Source organism: Halichoerus grypus, chromosome 9 (assembly GCF_964656455.1).
Source record: "Halichoerus grypus chromosome 9, mHalGry1.hap1.1, whole genome shotgun sequence".
Lineage (NCBI taxonomy): Eukaryota > Metazoa > Chordata > Mammalia > Carnivora > Phocidae > Halichoerus > Halichoerus grypus.
In genome coordinates this window covers 142,205,505-142,218,082 of record NC_135720.1, presented here as the reverse complement: position 1 = coordinate 142,218,082, position 12,578 = coordinate 142,205,505, and the positions used below count along the sequence as shown (strand labels likewise).

At 43.8% G+C, this 12,578-nt stretch overlaps 1 protein-coding gene across 1 annotated transcript; it reads left to right on the top strand.

Annotated features, from left to right (window-relative positions):
- Positions 1-2,751: 2,751 nt before the first annotated feature.
- Positions 2,752-3,110, top strand: LOC144378938 (histone H4-like; the record flags this gene model as incomplete). The annotated part of the gene is made up of 1 exon (XM_078054376.1): positions 2,752-3,110. A coding segment is annotated over one exon (315 nt), but the record flags the coding sequence as incomplete, so codon positions are not given.
- Between the last annotated feature and the right edge of the window lie 9,468 nt (positions 3,111-12,578).

Genomic DNA, 12,578 nt, shown 5'->3' with positions numbered 1-12,578 from the left:
ACTGTGGGGACTACTAAACACTGGGGGCTTTTCGGGAACTAAGTGAAGAGCTCTGCACTTCAGTGAAAACACAAGTCCCATGGCAGGAACCACAGGACGGGCATACCAGCAGTTTATTCAACAAACATGGGAGGCTCTTGGTGGGATAAATCCTTAGCTACAGAGCCCAGAAGTCAGATTTCAGAAACAATTGAAAATGTCGCTTGATGCAATATTTTGGAACCTTGAAGCAAACTTGCACATGATAATAGCAACATCATGTGATTTCTTTGAGACTACTGAAAGAGTTATAAGGCTCCCAGCCATCACAGCAGTACTTTTGTATCTTACAAAATGTAATTTTGAGGTGGAATTCAGGAAACACAAAACAAAACTGGCAAGGACGGGGTGGGTGGGGACACAAAACAAAAATATTGTACATGAAAGGTCATAACAGCTTTATTTGCAAAAGCCCTAAATTAGAAACAACTTAATATCTTTCAATGGGTGAATGGTTAAATAAATTTTCATGCATCCATGCACGGAAGCCTACTCAGCAACAAAAGGGAGGCTAGTGATACACACAACAACTGGGATGGATCTCAAGGGCATCATGCTTAGTGGAAAAAAAAAAAAACTATTGGGGAGGAAAAGTTTTCCCTTGTAGGTTCTTTGTCTGTAAATTGATATAAAAACAGATTAACAGGAGAAAATTTTAATTATGTGTGTATTGGAGCCCCATAACAATGTGAGACCCAAGGATAAGTCTGTCGGTAGATATTTATATGCCCCCCTGAGCTAAAGAATGGGATAGGGACCTGGGGCTTCAAAGGGAGAGAGGGCAACCTACAGATAGGTCTTTCAGATAAAAATTATCTCTGGTAATAGCTCTCTTTCTGGGCCAGGGCCCCTATCTAAAATTTTTTAGGTAGTTAAGGGAGAGGTAAAAGTTTTTCTTGAGTTTGCTGGGTCTTGATTGCCTTCAGTTCAAAATAACCCAAGTGCCAAAGCAGCACATTTTGGGGTCACATATATTGCTCCCCCTCAAAGTCATTTTCAAAAGGTTACATATTATATTACTCATTTAGATGACATTCTCAAAATGACAAAAACCAGAGATGGATAACAGATTAATGATTGCCACAGGACAGGGAAGACGTGTATGGATGTAATATAAAGGGGTAACAAGGAGTTCCTTGGTGATGTTGGAAACATTTTGTATCAGCACTGCAGTGGTATTTATGTGAATCTATATACATGGGGTAAAATTGCATAGGGCTACACACACACAAAGACAAATGAGTGCATGGTAAGACCGGTAAGAGTTGAAAAGCCCTGTAATCTAGGTAACAGTATTTTGCCAATATCAATTACCTGGCTTTGATACTGCAAGATACACTGGTTATGTGGGATGCGACCATTGGAGGAAATTGGTTCAAGGGGCTCTGCGAACGACTGTTGCAACTTAACAACAAGGTAAACTTTGCAACTACTGTTGCAAAATAACAAGATAAAAAAAAAAGCTGCTGGACAATTCTTTAACAATTGCTACTTTGCATTGCTTGGGATGCCATGGTTTGTTTAAGAAAATAATGTGATTTTTTTTTCACAAACAGCAGTTTTTTTGCTTTCTTCTGGCTGTTCTAGTGGTGACATGTCCATCGGGCCGATGTTTGGTTCATTCATGTTGGTATGTGATGTTTTACATCTTGCTGCCCCTGCCTCAAAAGTCAATTGAATTTCAGAATTTGATATTCCTAATCTCAAATTTTCTGATGGGGTATACTTGGCCGAGCCAATCCATGCTCTTTTAGAACACTTTACTTGGTACATCATAAGTATGCAATAAAAATCACTTCTTACTTGAAAATTCTATTTATTCTAAGGACATCATTTATATTTTCTTAAAGCTAAACTTCCACGTAACTAGCTCAACACATATTTTTCATTAGAGTTCATGACAGCTTTGCTTGTGTTTCACGCACTAAGCCCAGAAAAGGACTCTCCACCTTTTGTCCTCCATATGAGAAAAACAGGGCCTTAGCCCCTGACAATTTACATTCTTTTCCTCTGCAACCCTTCATTGTTGAAATATATATGCTTAATTTGTATGGATAAAGCACACTGTACATACTAGTGTTATATTGGAAATGTTTTGAAATCCTTCCATGTTCTTCAGTCTTATAAATACTTTGTTTTTAAGAACAGAATTCCTGGGCAATATGAATTTATTGTTCACGAACTAGATGCCAGTCATTTTGCTTATAATAATTCACTTACCAACAACTACTCTTCCTTCTTCCTGCAAGTCTATCGAAACTCAAGTAGATCAACAGACAAGTTCAATGTTACAGTATGAAAGCTGCCACTCCCTGATCCCAAACCTGAAGCCTGGCCTGGTTGCTCCACAATATATTGACTAATTCCTTTGTTTCTTGGGACTTGGGCTTGTTTAAATTCCAGTGTAGCAAAAGATCCAAGAATATATATGGAAAAGCAAATCTTTGAACACATGTACCTATATATGAAGGAGGTCATTTCTTTTGTGTACATGTCTGAAACTTGTGTTTAGAGGTTCTTATTTTCTAAATACCAGTAAATCTCCCTACCCCGTGTCTCCTTTAGACCTTAGAAGCAAGGGCGCGAGGACTTCGAGCGATTTCCTAACTTTTCCGGTGTTTCAGTTTTCACAAAGTTCTGCACAATTGTTACAAAAGGGGCTGCTGGGGGCTGGTATTAAGCTCCTTCGGCTGTCATTCCCAGTGACTACTTACTGTGTCCGGCCGCGGCAAGGGCGGGAAGGGCCTGGGCAAGGGCGGCGCCAAGCGCCACCGCAAGGTGCTGCGCGACAACATCCAGGGCATCACCAAGCCCGCCATCCGGCGGCTGGCCCGGCGCGGCGGCGTCAAGCGCATCTCCGGCCTCATCTACGAGGAGACCCGCGGGGTGCTCAAGGTGTTCCTGGAGAACGTGATCCGGGACGCCGTCACCTACACGGAGCACGCCAAGCGCAAGACGGTCACGGCCATGGACGTGGTCTACGCGCTCAAGCGCCAGGGCCGCACCCTCTACGGCTTCGGGGGCTGAGCGTTCCCGTCTCCCCACCGGAGCACCGCGATTCTCAACCAAAGGCCCTTTCCGGGGCCACCTGCTCTTTCTACTAAGGAGCTCTCCCTCGCCCCTGGGTGCTGCTCCGGGGGGGTGGGGGGGTGGTTTGGTACAAACGTTGAAAATTCATGGGCACAACTTTCTCCTAATGCCGTGAGGTGTTCATAGCAGCTGCCGCGAATGAGCATCGCACACTTTCAGGATCGACAGGCGGGAAGCGGTTAAATTTGGTGACACAGCAGGTAGTGAAACGGTGGGTTAGACAGGTTGGTAGATCAGGAATCTTTTGGGCTCCTCCAGACCCCGCAGATCTAACTGCCACACTCCCTCTTTAAGGTGGCTGTACTAAAGTTTAGCAAAGTATACGAGAATGTTTTCTCTAGGGTTACAGTTTTTATTTTTTCAATATACGTGTGTGTGTGTGTGTGTGTGTGTGTGTGTGTGTGTGTGGGAGGTGGGTTCTCCCAGTCGTATTATGTTCCGCCGCGTCAGATCTGTTAGCTCTAGAATAAAAACAGTAATGAGCATAAACCTTAGCATATGCGGTGTTGAATGCATTTGTTGCACAGAATTTTCGTCTTATGTCAAACCCATTTTTGACGAGATGGTCAAAGATTATCAATGCTAAAATCTTTTGGAAAAAAGCTGGGGAACACTAGATTCAAATGGTGTCAAAGTATCTCCAAACAACGTTATTTGCAAAGGGAAAAAATATCTTTACAGTGGAGCAATGCTTCCCCCACCCCCCACCCCTGGGTGTTAGCTGAGTGTCTAATTTAGTAGGACTAAAAGTAACCGACCACCTGTGTGCTTTCCCTCGTGCATGATAAATATAGAGCATCACCTCTGACAAAGGTGTACGAATCTAATCATGCCTCAGGAGAGTACAGGGGATAAAGGAGTCAGTTAAACACCATCACAAGGCGAAAACATCAAACCAGAACGTGGGACATTATATAACACAATTAGTTTGGTTTCTCGCAAAATCAGTCATAACAAAACCGTGGAGGAGTGTTCAAGATTGAAAGAGACTCAAGTAAGAGAGCACTGAACAAGATGTGTTGATTGGATCCTGGCTCTATAGATAAAGCTATAAAGGCCATTTTGGAGACAAGTGGGGAAACTTGAATACAGACCGGATATTACATTATTTTATGAGTTAGTTTTTCTTTTCTTTCTTTCTTCTTCTTCTTTTTTTAGGTTTGATAATGTTGAGATTATGTGGAAAATTCCCTTATTCTTAGGAGTTAGATACTGAAATATTCATTGTTTCAAGCCTCATGATGTCTGCAATCTACTTTTAAATGGCTTAGCAAAAAATGTATATGCATACAGACATATACACAAAAGTGGTAAATTGTGCTCAGGTATTGAATCTAGGTGCTGGTTATAAAGATAATCGACCAACACACTTTTTATCTTTGTTGTTTGAATATTTTTATAATAAAAATTGGGGACAAACAGGCAACAAAATGTGTTGAAAATGGATCTGTGTCATTAGGAGAGGCTGTCTGAACAGGTGAGTGTAAAGATCTGCCCAGTGCAGAGAGGGGGCAGAAGCAGCAGGGCACTCGGCCCGTGGTGTCTTATTCCCCTTGTGCTGACTCCTTGACCAGAAGTTGGCCAGAGGGCAAGGACATGGAACAGGTCACTTCGGGCCACATTGGCAAAGAGTAGGACAGCCACCAGAGTAAAGATCCAGGGGGACAGTGAGTAGTTAAATGCCATGGAGATTGGGAAAGATTTCTGAAGAAGGAGGCCCAGCAGTTGCCTGAGTGGGGAAGGCCCCTCCCGTCAGCTGAAAACCTGGGGATCAGCCTGCTTACACCAACCCTTTGGGATATGGTGAGCATCCACGCACTTTGTGCTGTGCAGTCACCACAGTGGGTTACTGTCACTGTTCAGTCAAGGTCAGGACAGGTGACACCCCCCTCACATTGGGCAATAGGAGGAGTGTTTCCTAAAGAAGCTATTTGCAAACTGAGTTCAAGGTACAGAAACCCCAAGAAATTGTACCTCACCCCAGGCCTGGTCAGCGGGGCAGCTTATCCCCCATAAGCCTGATGGGGCAAGGAAAGCAGTTAAGAGAGCTGCATGGAAAGGGATCTCCAGCAGGTGCTGAGGCTTTGAGAGAGGGGTGCAAGCAGCCTGTGGGGACCCCTGGAGGGGAAACTGGGTAGTAAACACTCACAACACCCATCTCTCCTTCCTCCCATCTCCTACAGGTGGTTTTCACTGGCTGAACCCAACCAGAGGTGGGGGTCCAGGTAATCCATTGGTGGGATCCATGCAGGGGAGCCCCATATGGCCTAGGGCCAGGGGGAGAAGGTAGAGCTAAGTCTGAAGGGCCAACTGGAAGATGCTCAGTACAGTTATGTTTGAAGTAGGCCATCTCCGTGTTTTCTAAAATCAGTGTTCTAGAAAGTTATCTGTTCCTATGACACACTTTCTTTTGAAAGATTTAAAATTCTTTGCCTTGTCCCTGGAAGCGGCTTGTAGGGTTGGTGTCACAGTTCAAACCATTCATAGACCACATGGGACTTTATTATAAACAAGTTACTCCATATACCCAATTCCACAGATTGAATATTTACTCTCTAAATCTATGAATTTTGAGTTTAGAATGATGTATATTTGGTTGGCATTTGGCTTTCCATGGGAAAAATTGAAACCTGACAAAGTAATCATGTGTTTTAAGTTTAAAAACAAACAAAAAACGAAAGAGAACACAACAAAACTTTTTAAAAATAGATGTTAATTCAAGGTTGCATTTCGAACTTTTAAAAGATTTTTTAAAGTTTGTATGTATTTTTCACCACAGATAGTTATTTTTATATTCCTTGCTCTATGTGAATTATATAACTTGCTTTTTTCCTTCTGTTTTTAGTTTCCCATTGTGTGCCATATTTTTCATAACTTCCTCCAGTTTGTACATTTTTTTTAAAGATTTTATTTATTTATTTGAGAGAGAGAGAATGAGAGATAGAGAGCATGAGAGGAAAGAGGGTTAGAGGGAGAAGCAGACTCCCTGCTGAGCAGGGAGCCCGATGCGGGACTCGATCCTGGGACTTGAGGATCATGACCTGAGCCAAAGGCAGTCGCTTAACCAACTGAGCCACCCAGATGCCCTGTATGTTTTTTTTAACATTTTATTTATTTATTTGAGAGAAAGAAAGCACAAGCAGGGGGAGGGGCAGAAGGAGAGGGAGAAGCAGACTCCCTGCTGAGTGGGGAGCACAAGGTGGGACTCCATCCCAGGACCCCAAGATCATGACCTGAGCCCTAGTTAGACACTTAACCAACTGAACCACCCAGGCGCCCCTGCACATGTGTTTTAATATGAACAGACTATGTTTCGGACACATGTGCACAGGATTTATTGGTAAGGATTTAGCCGGGCTGCTCACCCACGGGCAAGGTCATTGCATAACTTTGGCACTTTGCTGCCTCCAAACAAACAGATCTATACATTTTTGCTCCATTTCTTAGAAATAAAATCCTTTCTAGGATATGCATTTTCCCAGTTACTTTAGTTTTTCCATCAAAGCCAAGCTTTTCAATCCACTTTCCCATAGGCCCCAGAATATTTTGGGCCCTTATATAGTATGGCAGGGTTTAACAGCAGACTAGAGCCAGAGCGACTGGCTTAGAATTATGGCTCTAACACTTACAAATTGTGTAATAAGTCACATAAGCTCTCTGTGCCTCAGTGACCTCATCTGTAAAATGGGGATGATGATACCTTCCCGACAGGGTTGTTGGGAGGGTTTTGGAGTCAAACAGACATGGCTTGAATCTTGGCTTCTCTCTTTTCTGGTCTGAGATCTTGGAAAGTGTAACACTTGGAAAGTATAAAAACTAATAAATCTCTACAGTAGTGGTTTGGAGTATTACACAGTGTTTTTGAGAGTTGAGTTCTTATCTCTAAACCTTACTTTAACCCATGTGAGGGATAGATGGTGATCACCAACAATTTTAAATGAATTTTTTTCTCTTATGTTTTACTTCTAATACCCCAAAGAATCTTCTGTTCGCCAAGGGAAGAGAGAAAAGGAGAGTTCTGAATCATGATAGGGCTCTTTTATCTCCTACCATGGTCGGGAGAGTGTGGCCACTCTGCGGACAAGCGCACGATCAGCTTAGGTCTCCAGGACATGCAGCACCCATGGGATCCTCTGTTCTCTGCATTTCCACCCGCCTTTTGCTAACTTGGCAGCACTCACATCATTCAGGGGAATGGCTGGCTACCTGGCTTTTCCATCCCCTGGAGCCTTTATCCTCCTCTCCGTGATTTCTGTAGCTCCCCTCTATAGACCAAAGTGGGTTCCCCGAACCCTTGTGTTACACACTTCACAGAGCAGACTTTTCCCTTCTCTTCTAGTTTTTTGGCTGGTTGAATATTTGAACTTCCATAAGACAGAATAACAGAAGCACAACAAATTTCGTACATACAGGAGCCCCATAAAAATAAGATTCCCCGGCAGTCAGGTAATCAAGGTTTATATATGTCATCCTGAGCTAAGGGGAAGGGGGCCGGGATCTGGGGCTTCAACGGGAAGGAAGACAACTTATAGAAGATGGGAAGAGCAAATGTTTGGTAAATAAATGTTTGCCATGGCATGCAGATAGGTCTTTCAGATACAGAACTTACCTCTGTAATAGGCCAGAATGATTGTTAGGCTTTTTAGCCTCATCATTGATTTTGTTTTAGTTTCTCAACAAGTGCTTAAGCCCTTGGGGGAATGTGCTCAAGGCAAACCGCACTCCACTTAATTTCTAAGTAAGAATGCTAATGTATAAAACTAACATGGATGTGATGTCTAGAGTCGTGGCCTCCAAGAGCGGAGGACTTTTTACAAGAGCCGTCGAGAGAGATTAAGTGACTTGTCTAAGGTTACCTTGTCGGGTTTTCTGAGAGAAGCCTCTGGTCTTCTTACTAAATGTCTGTTTAGCTGGTAACCATCCATTTGTTTATAAATTGTGGTTGAATCAGACTAATTTTAAGGATTTAAAACTTGTTTCTCCAAAGCTGATGGTTTTCCTCTTCACTGCTGTGTATGCTACACTGATATTCTTGGTGAGGGACTTGATCATACCGTGATCACAACATTGCAGGCAGGAGACGTTAAGAGGCAAAGGAGTGGGGTCTCCTCTAGGGATATTACCTTCACTTTTACTCCGTGCACACCAGATGTATGGAGCACCCACCACATGTCAGGTGCTGTGCTGGCCACTTGTGAGAGGAGACGGACAATGCCCAAGTGCACAGAGATGGTAATTTCAGATGGTGAACAGTATTGTGAAAGAAATACACTCAAGGTAGTCAGGGACCGTGGCTTATGGGATCCTGCAGATGCTGACAAGGCTTGTGGATTTTACTAACACAGAGGAGGAACCTGATCTGGTTTAGGTTTCATGTGTCAGAAGATTCACTCTGGAGAAGCTATGTCTGTCCCTTAGTGGAGGTCGGAGTGGGTGTAAGTGCAGAGCAGTGTGAAGGCCGCTGCCGATGGCCGGGCGAGAGCCGAATGGGCCTTCGATGGTGGTGGAGGTGGTGAGGGGACAGTGGAGAGAGACACTGATTTTCACTCTAGGATTGTTTTACTTGGAGGGCCGACGAATCCTTAGACCTATTGCACCCTTTACCCTCAACAATGCTGCCTACCCGTTGACAAGTTCTTTTGTCTCCTTTTAAAAGACCGTATCGGGGTACCTGGGTGGCTCAGTCGGTTAAGCGTCTGCCTTTGGCTCGGGTCATGATTCCAGGGTCCTGGGATCGAGCCCCGCATTGGGCTCCCTGCTTGGTGGGGAGTCTGCTTCTCCCTCTCCCTCTGGCCCAGCTCATGCACTCTCTCTCAAATAAATAAAAACCTTAAAAAAAAATAATAAAAGAAACTGTATCTGTCTTCCAGGAACCTTGGTCCCCCCACTGTTGTGACAAGAATGATGTACTAATTCATTCTGTATCTTCTTTTATATCAGTGGCATTAAATCAATGTCTCCTCTTCAGAGTGGCAGCCTGGGGCTGTTTCCGAGCCACAGAGGATAGCTGAGCCACAGAGGATAGCTGTTACCTGAGTGAATTTGTACAAGTCACTTCATGTCTGAACACCTGTAGAAAGAGGATGGATCACCCTACCTACCTCACAATGTTGTTGTGAGGACCCGATTAAATATTTTGTGTACACATTGTGAACTTTAAAGTATAATAAAAGTGCGAGTTACTGTGACCAAGCATTCCACCCCAAAGAAAGCCTTATTATCTGAAACAATTTGCCTAATAAAAAGCCCGGGATTTCACAACAATGACTATTGTAGGTTCTTAATTGTTTATATACAACATTCGGACTGTGACAGGACGTTTTGAACTGATGCTAATTGGGGCCTGTAAGTCCTTTGTGCAATGATCTGATTCACTTATGCTGGGGGTACAAGACTTGTTTTGTCTGTCTGGTCTCAGTTTATCTTCATAACAGCCTGGCCAGAGCCTACGCCCCCACCTAGAGACAAGAAAGCGAGGCTGAGAAGTTAAGCAAACTGTCCGAGATTAAATACTGAGAAAGGTAAATGCAGGGAGTCAATCCAGGGCCTAGAGGAGCAAAAGTCCATGGTCTTTCGTCTCTAGCATCCTGCTTTATTTTCAATAGTTACCCCTTTATCCCTGCTCTACCTTTTTCTCTTAATAACACATTTGTCCTCCTGCCAACAATTTGGGGATTAGCTGCTCCCTTAGGGCATGTGATTCTGGTTAGGCTAGAACGGGACCCCTGCAGTCGGAAGATGGGGCAGTCACATAGGGATGATCTATGTTGTGACTTTCTCTTCTGTTCTTCATATATATATATATTTTTTCATTTGAGAGAGTGTGGGGAGGGGAGGGGCAGAGGGATAGGATCTCCAGCAGACTCCCCGCTGAGCACGGAGCCAGATGCAGGGCTGGATCCTGAGATCAAGACCTGAGCTGAAATCAGGAGGCAGACGCTTAACCCACTGAGCCCCCCAGGTGCCCTTGGGCCCACATATATTTAACATATTTGTCTGTCATTTGGTTTTTCTCATTTGTGAAGTTCCTGAACAAGTTTTTTGGTCAGCTTCTATACCATCCCCCCCCACCTTTTTAAATTGATTTAAATAGGTATTGATTTATATTCTGGATCCTAGCACTTTGTCAGTTTTATATCTTTTTCAGTTTTGTGACTTGTATTTTTGCTCTTTACATGGTTGCCTATATAAACGGAACCCCTTGTGTTTAACACAGTCACATTTACCCATCTTTTACTTTATTTCTTTTTTTCTTTTTCCTGTCTTATTTTACAAATTTCCTTCTCTAATCCAAGGTCACGATGGTATTTACTTATGCTATTTTTTAGGAGTTTATGTTTTGCCTTTCACGTTTCAGTCTTTAGTCATCTCGGGGTGAAGTTTTGATTTCATTCGTTTTTCCATGTGGCTCTCCAGCTTTGCAGGTGTCATTTCCAGAAGGCATCTTATGTTCCTTGCAGGTCTGTTATGCCTTCTCCACCCCATATTGAGTGCTCCCAAGTGTGAGGGTTTCTGGGTTCTGTACTATATTCCATTGGTCTTGTCTGGACTTTTACCAATACAATATATTGTTTTTTCACCATGATGCCTCGATGATCTTTACTATCTGGGAACAGAGTCCACCTCATTGCTTGTCACATAGGAGATTAAGTATTGATTTGATTAAGAATCCAAACTGCGCATCTTAGAGATAAAATAATTATGCCTTTTACTCTGGGAACTAGGCTTTCCTATGGCAAACGTAGGTTAAGTTCCCAGGTAAAATCTCAAGCCAAATTTTCACACTATGACAAAGGAAGGTTAAGGCTACTTCAATTAGGTTATTAGTCCTGTATTTGTTTCCTGTGGCCGCTCTACCAAATTAACACAAATTTAGTTGCTTAAAAGAAAAAAAACCTTAAATTTATTAAGCTTTCACTTCTGAAGGTCAAAAGTTCAAAATGTGTCTAAGGGGCTACAATGAAGGTGTTTAAGACTGCATTTCTTTCCGAAGATCTAGAGGGAATTTTTTTTTTTTTTTTGCCTTTTTCAGCTTCTAGAGGTCACCCATATTCCTTGGCATGTAGCCCCTTCCTGTGTCAGCCAAGCACATTGCTTCAGTCTCTTCATGGTCACTTCTCTGACTCTCATGCCTCCTTTCATAAGGATCCTCGTGTTGCATGGGGCTCACTTGTATGATCTGAAATCATCCCCTCATCTCCACACCCTCCATTTCATTCCATCTGCAAAGTCCTTTTCGGTAAGCTAACATATTCACAGGCTCTGGGGATTAGGACGTGGGCATCTTTGTGGATGGGCTGGGCCGGGTATTCAGTCTGCCCAGTCTGCCCTGGACCCCCAAGGCCACAACAAGGAAAGAAGCCTTTCTGCATCTGTGGGGGTCCAGAGCACACCACCCCAGTATATGCCACTTCGATATCGAAGATCAAATCAGTTGGACTTGATAATCAGAATATTGATTATTTTCAGCTAAAGGCACTTGAAAAACATTCGATGCAAGAAGGGTGCTCTGAACTTCCTTTTCCTTCCAGAAAGCAGGAGATGAAATTCCCATGTGAACGGTGTCCCCACCTGCACCAGGAGGTAAGAACATTCTTCTCACCAGAGACGTGAACTGAGATGGAGAGAAATCTGTAAAAATGGATCTTGTTAAAATAACCCTTATCCTCCTTCAGCTTCCCTATATCATTTTAGCCACTGTTCCATAATTTCCTCTCTTCATGCAACCCAGGCTGTAAGTACACAGGCCTAGCCACGTCTTTGGGTCTTCATTTTCTTGGGAAGACCCCTGTGCACATGGAAAGTAGAATTTGTATTGTTTTTCTCCTGCTAATTTTACCTTCCTTACACATCACTGTTGGGAAGCAACTTTAAGCACCTAAAATACCCAAACTCTACCACCAGAAAGTATTTAAAACCATTTAATACCTTTTTTTTTTTTTTAAACTCCACGTGCTTAGTTGCAAAAAGAAAGGCTGACTCTGGCTTATCAAACATGAGAGGTGATGTTTTAAGGGGTAGACAGACGGCCGCGTCCTGGGGAGGGGCTGTGGAACCAGGCCTGAAGCCGCTCCCAGGGACAAAAGCCGAACGCATGCTGCGGAGCCGGCCGGGCGCGGCGACCACAGGTGCCCCCGCTCCCCGGGCACCTGACCCCCTGGACGCCGTGGCTGCTGCCACCACCAAAGCCTGGATGCTTCTGTCCACCCCTCTCCCAGCGAAGTGAGGCTCCGGCCTCTGCTGTCCCGTCCGGCAACTTTGAAGAGAAGTCTTTCGAAGGTGAGGCTGATCCATGGAGCCTGGCCACACATCCCCATTTCAGCCGCCAGGGAGGCTGGCAGGTGCAGCCAGGAAGCCTGGATATGTGGAGCTGCTTCTAACGTGGGAACCGCACAAATGCATGAAAGAAACAAGTGGATCCGTAGTTTGCAAACTCCAAGTTCCACAAT